Genomic DNA, 5069 nt, shown 5'->3' on the forward strand with positions numbered 1-5069 from the left:
CCCGGGCTCAAGCGAGTCTCCTGCCTCCGCCTCCCAAGTAGCTGGGACCACAGGCGCCCGCCACAACGCCCGGCCATTTTTTGGTTGCAGCCGTCACTGTTGTTTGGCGGGTCCGGGCTGGGGATTCGAACCTGCCACCCTAGGTGTACGTGGCTGGCGCCCTAGCCGGTTGAGCCATAGGCGTCGAGCCATGTTTTTCAATTTTGATGGCTAACATAATTTGGTGTTTTAAAAGGTCAGGGTTCATTTTTACATAAAAATATCTGGTTGAGTCATTTTAATTCTTTTTTTTTTTTTTAGAGACAGTCTCATTCTGTCGCTCTTGGTAGAGTGCTGTGGCGTTACAGCTCACAGCAACCTCCAATTCCTGGTCTTAGGCGATTCTCTTGCCTCAGTCTCTGCAGTAGCTGGGATATAGGCAACCGCCACAATACCTGGCTATTTTTTTGTTGCAGATTGGCTGGAGCTGGGTTTGAACCTGCCACCCTTGGTATATGGGGCTGGCACCCAGCCACTGAGCCACAGGTGCCGCCCTTTAGTTCATTCTTTGCCCTTTAATTCATTCTTAATGGCTATAGTTATTATTTCTTAATTGTCTGTTAGGAATTAAATTAATGGTTTTACCGTGCTAAAATAGTTGATAGAGAAATAATTGTCTATTACTCAAATGGGCAACATGGGTTTTTTTTAAATCATACAGTTAATAAATGGTAATGTTACAAATACACTTTATTTTATGTTAAGGAGAATTGACATCTCTCCAAGCGCCCTGAGGAAGCATACCCGTTTAGCAGGGGAAGAGAGAGTTTTTAAAGAAGAAAATCAAAAGGTATGTTTTTGAGTGCACATTTTTTCAAATTAAGTTCAGCCTAGTTAATATACTAAATACAGTTTCTCAAGGCAGGGTGTTTACAGATATCTTCTAATTATAAATACATCATATATATTTATGACAGTGTATTCAGTGTTCCTTCCTAGAAGAATTAAGCTGACACTAAACTTTCTTAAGTCAAATGAAGAATACTTTTTGAAAATGCTAGTGAATGGAAAAATTAGTCCTAAGAAGAAGATGAAGAGTCAGTGACTGGGCAGAGGGACAAAAGCAGAGATACAAATTTTATCAAGGGTTTTGAGGTAAAATGGATAAGCCAGAATAAATAAATACTCTAATTTTGTGTGTGCCTGAATTGATTAGATTCTTCACAGATAACAAGAAGTAATCCCCATCCTAATGGGTATTTTGTGGATTATGAACTGTGCTTCCTAAGAATTGATTTTACAAACGGATTTTTCAAGTAAAAGTGTATTTATCACTATTGGAATATTTGTAGGTTGGGGGAATGGCTTTTAAACTTGAGAAAGGAGCCAAGCATTGAGAGGGCTTGGTGAGAATGGAATTCAGTGGTTAAAGGGAATTCTGTTTGTGATATTTTAAAATTGACATTTGCTAGGTAGACTAACTTATATCACAGGCCATAAAGTGTCTACTGTGATAGTAGAAATACAGGGAAAGGTAGAATGGGAGCAACTATCCATTGTTTTGAAAAGGTTAGGGAACTTGGGAGTACTGTTTGGTTTCATTTCTGACCATCAAAAAGAACTATGTATGGTTCTTTTTGTATGATAGTTGGAAAATGATTTTTCAACCTTAGTTTTATAGTTAGAAAAATGAGAATATATTTGTGGAGTTGTAGAATAATTGGGGCTATCTTGAAAGCATTGACACTTTTCTTAGTACAAGCTGTTATTGACAATGGTGGCATACAAATTGTTTCATGGGGTATACTGTTAACTTACTGGATGTGGAATCTTGAGCTTACAAAGAAAACTATTCCTTTGCATGGGGCATACTGATTTTGAAAAAAAAAATTCTGAGAGGTGAATACTTTTTTGGCTTTTAATACCTTAGGTTCAGTGTTGGTTAATTTTGTCTATCTTGATTAGAGAGTATTTTTCTTGTTTCTTTATTACTTAAACCAGATTTTGATCTGGAGGAGAAAAAGTGGAGATGACTGATGTATGGACAAGAGGATATGACATTGGTTTTAGCCTTTATCTTGCTATTTGAATGAATAATTAACACATTAATGTATAATATATATTATATAGTTTGTAGTTTACAGAGTAGTTCCACTTACATTATCTTGTTACTATGGACTTGGTAATATGTAGGTGAACAGGAAGTTTTTTGTTCTTGATTAGAGTTTTTCTGTAGTACCTTGGGAGCAAATTGTTGAGTAGTTGATATCATTCAGTGATACATTCAGTTTTATGAATGCTAATGAATGTTATAGACTTCCCTGAATTTTTAAGTACTTCTTACTGTTGAAGGATGTCCACATTGCTTAGCATCTTACTGATGTATAATTTCTCTTCATTCCTAGATGCCTCTTTCCATCTTCCTAAATTATATAGTATTTGAAAAAGCAATGGAACAAGAAGGAGGTGAATTGTGACCCAGTTTAAACTAATGTCCGTTGCAATACCTGAATTGAAAAAGGGCAGTATATGGCCCAAGATACTGAGTACAGGATTGCGAATACTATATTTCTTGTTTTGTTTCTGCCCTTGTTCAACATCAATTGGTTTCATTAATCATATTCCACTTGCATGTTACAAAAATTACAAAATTCTTCACAAGTGTTTTTTTTTTTTAATTGGGTTGGTCAAATTATTTGGGAAGAGCTTTGATGATAATGAGGCTTGATAATGAGAATTACGTTAGTATCCTTTAACTTTATAGATGGAAGGCTATGTCACAACTATGGATTATAACCTCTATCATTGTTAAACTATTAAAATCATTTGGAAAGATGAGGGATAATTAATGAAGATGTGCTGAGTGGAAAAATACTTGTATTATTTTACTGTACAGGCATTTTTGTGGATTGTTTTGAATGCAACAAATCTATAGCTTTAAGAAACTTCAAGTCCTTACTGCAGTTTCTGTACACAAATGTTTTGTAAAAACACTCAAGTGTATTTTTAAAACAAATTTAGTGGTAGTAGTATATGATCCATTTTTTTTTTTGGATACTAAAATGCCAGTTAATAAACTGGCATAAAATTTAACTTTCTCTGTATTATTTTTTTTTGTTTTTCCTCTGAAATCTGCATTTTACATCTTTTTATAGGGAGATAAAAAATTAAGGTGTGATTCTGCTGATCTTCGACATGACATTGATCGCCGTAGAAAAGAAAGAAGTAAAGAACGGGGGGATTCCAAGGGCTCCAGGGAATCCAGTGGATCAAGAAAGCAAGAAAAAACTCCAAAAGATTACAAGGAATACAAATCTTACAAAGATGACAGGTAATTGTTAAAATTGTCTTGAGTTAGGTTTTAGCTTCTAATTAGCCTTTAATAATTGTCAGCTTAATTGCTTTCAATTTTGACTATGTAATCGAATGTTTAAATTTAAACAATTAAAATTATTTGTTTTACAGCAAAAATGTATTTGTCTTTTACACGGCTTATGGTGGATGAGGACAAAAACTTTGGAATAGCAAGCTAACACTGAAAAAAAAAATGACAAATTAATGTGTCCTATTATCCAGGCTACATCAGGAGGTTGGACTTCAATGCAGTGCATTTCTAGAAACAGTTTGTGTAAGAACTTTGGTTCGTTATGCTTGATTCCGCACTTTTTCAACTCATAACACCCAGAGTACAAGAATTATAAAACTGATAAATCTAGTGGTTTAACATGGGACAGATGGGGGGGAGGAAGGACTAGAAATAGCAATGTGTATTAGTCTTTCAAAATATTTCCATGGATACTGTTAGCAGTGGTAAGAGTTTACAGCAGGTATGACCTTTTCAAGTGTTGTATTAGAATCATGTAAATTTGATTATAGAGTCAAATAGGAATACAAAGTTTTACTATAGATAATCTTTTCTTCTTGGTATTCATTAGGTAAATGGTGGATTTTACTTGTGTTTAAAATCATGACTGTTATTTGTAAAATGTCGTATGCTTTTTTTATTTCTATAATGATACTATGGCCCATACCATACCAACTGTTTTCACCCAGGGTGTACAAACTGCAGTCATTTTGAAACGTGGCCTTGAGAACATTCTTCCTTGTTGCTACTCTTCTTTTCCTTTTGTTAAAAGAATAAAAGATTATATAAGTTAACTTAAAAATATTGAAGAACTAAACCTTATTCTTGAAATTTACAGACTACTAGTTTCTAACTAGCAGGCCATGGCATGCTTTTCAGTAGTGATGTAAAGCACGTATTGGAAGAGAATGGAAACAGACTGGTCAAACACCCAGTTATTTTACTTATGTTACAATTTTACTAGTAGATAGTATTTTTTGACTTGAAAAACATCCCTTTTATTGTAAGTTTCAGCCAGGTCTTTTATCTTTTTAAAAATAACATTTTTGTGTGTGTGTTCTTTATTTCTTTTGCAGTAAACATAAAGGTAGAGAGCAAGATCATTCTCGATCTTCATCATCTTCAGCATCACCATCTTCTCCCAGTTCTCGAGAAGAAAAGGAGAGTAAGAAGGAAAGAGAAGAGGAATTTAAAACTCACCATGAGCTGAAAGAATATTCAGGCTTTACAGGAGTTAGCCGACCACGAGGAACCTTTGTAAGTAATTATCTTTGATCATTTGATAGGACTTTAGAGTACTATATATAAAGAAAAGTCAAATACATGATTTAGAGATTGTTATATGAGCCATTCCTAAAGTCAGGGTTACTCTTGAGAAATGAAATGGTATTTGAAGTATTGTGTTACTTAAGAAATGCCATTTTGAGATATAGAAACATCTCTATAAATAACACTTGACTTTGAGATCAGTAATTTTATATGGTCCTTAAAGACACGTGAGTCAAGGAACGTTACTGAGATATACATTTCTGGCTCGGCACCTGTAGCTCAACCAGCTAAGGCGCAAGCCACGTACACCTAAGGTGGCGGGTTCGAATCCCCAGCCCGGACTCGCCAAACAACAATGATGGCTGCGACCAAAAAATAGCCGGGCGTTGTGGCGGGCGCCTGTGGTCCTAGCTACTTGGGAGGCGGAGGCAGGAGACTCCCTTGAGCCCAGGAGTTG

The 5069-nt window shown here is 35.4% G+C and overlaps 1 protein-coding gene across 4 annotated transcripts in view; it reads left to right on the forward strand.

The window, feature by feature from the left end:
- BCLAF1 (BCL2 associated transcription factor 1) overlaps nucleotides 1–5069 on the forward strand; it is a 34798-nt gene that overhangs the window by 20314 nt on the left and 9415 nt on the right. For 2 of the 4 annotated variants that reach the window (XR_002773545.1, XR_002773546.1), the window contains exons 8-11: nucleotides 745–829; nucleotides 3135–3310; nucleotides 3445–3607; nucleotides 4420–4600. Coding sequence is in view for 2 of the 4 variants with exons in the window: in XM_012805456.2 (XP_012660910.1) it covers nucleotides 745–829; nucleotides 3135–3310; nucleotides 4420–4600 (442 nt within the window). In the remaining 2 variants the exon portion in view is untranslated. The remainder of the gene's footprint in view (nucleotides 1–744; nucleotides 830–3134; nucleotides 3311–3444; nucleotides 3608–4419; nucleotides 4601–5069) is intronic. The other 2 variants (XM_012805456.2, XM_023513488.1) reach the window with 1 other exon arrangement.

This window comes from Otolemur garnettii, unplaced genomic scaffold, assembly GCF_000181295.1.
Source record: "Otolemur garnettii isolate 467f Iridium unplaced genomic scaffold, OtoGar3 scaffold00042, whole genome shotgun sequence".
Classification (NCBI taxonomy): Eukaryota; Metazoa; Chordata; class Mammalia; order Primates; family Galagidae; genus Otolemur; species Otolemur garnettii.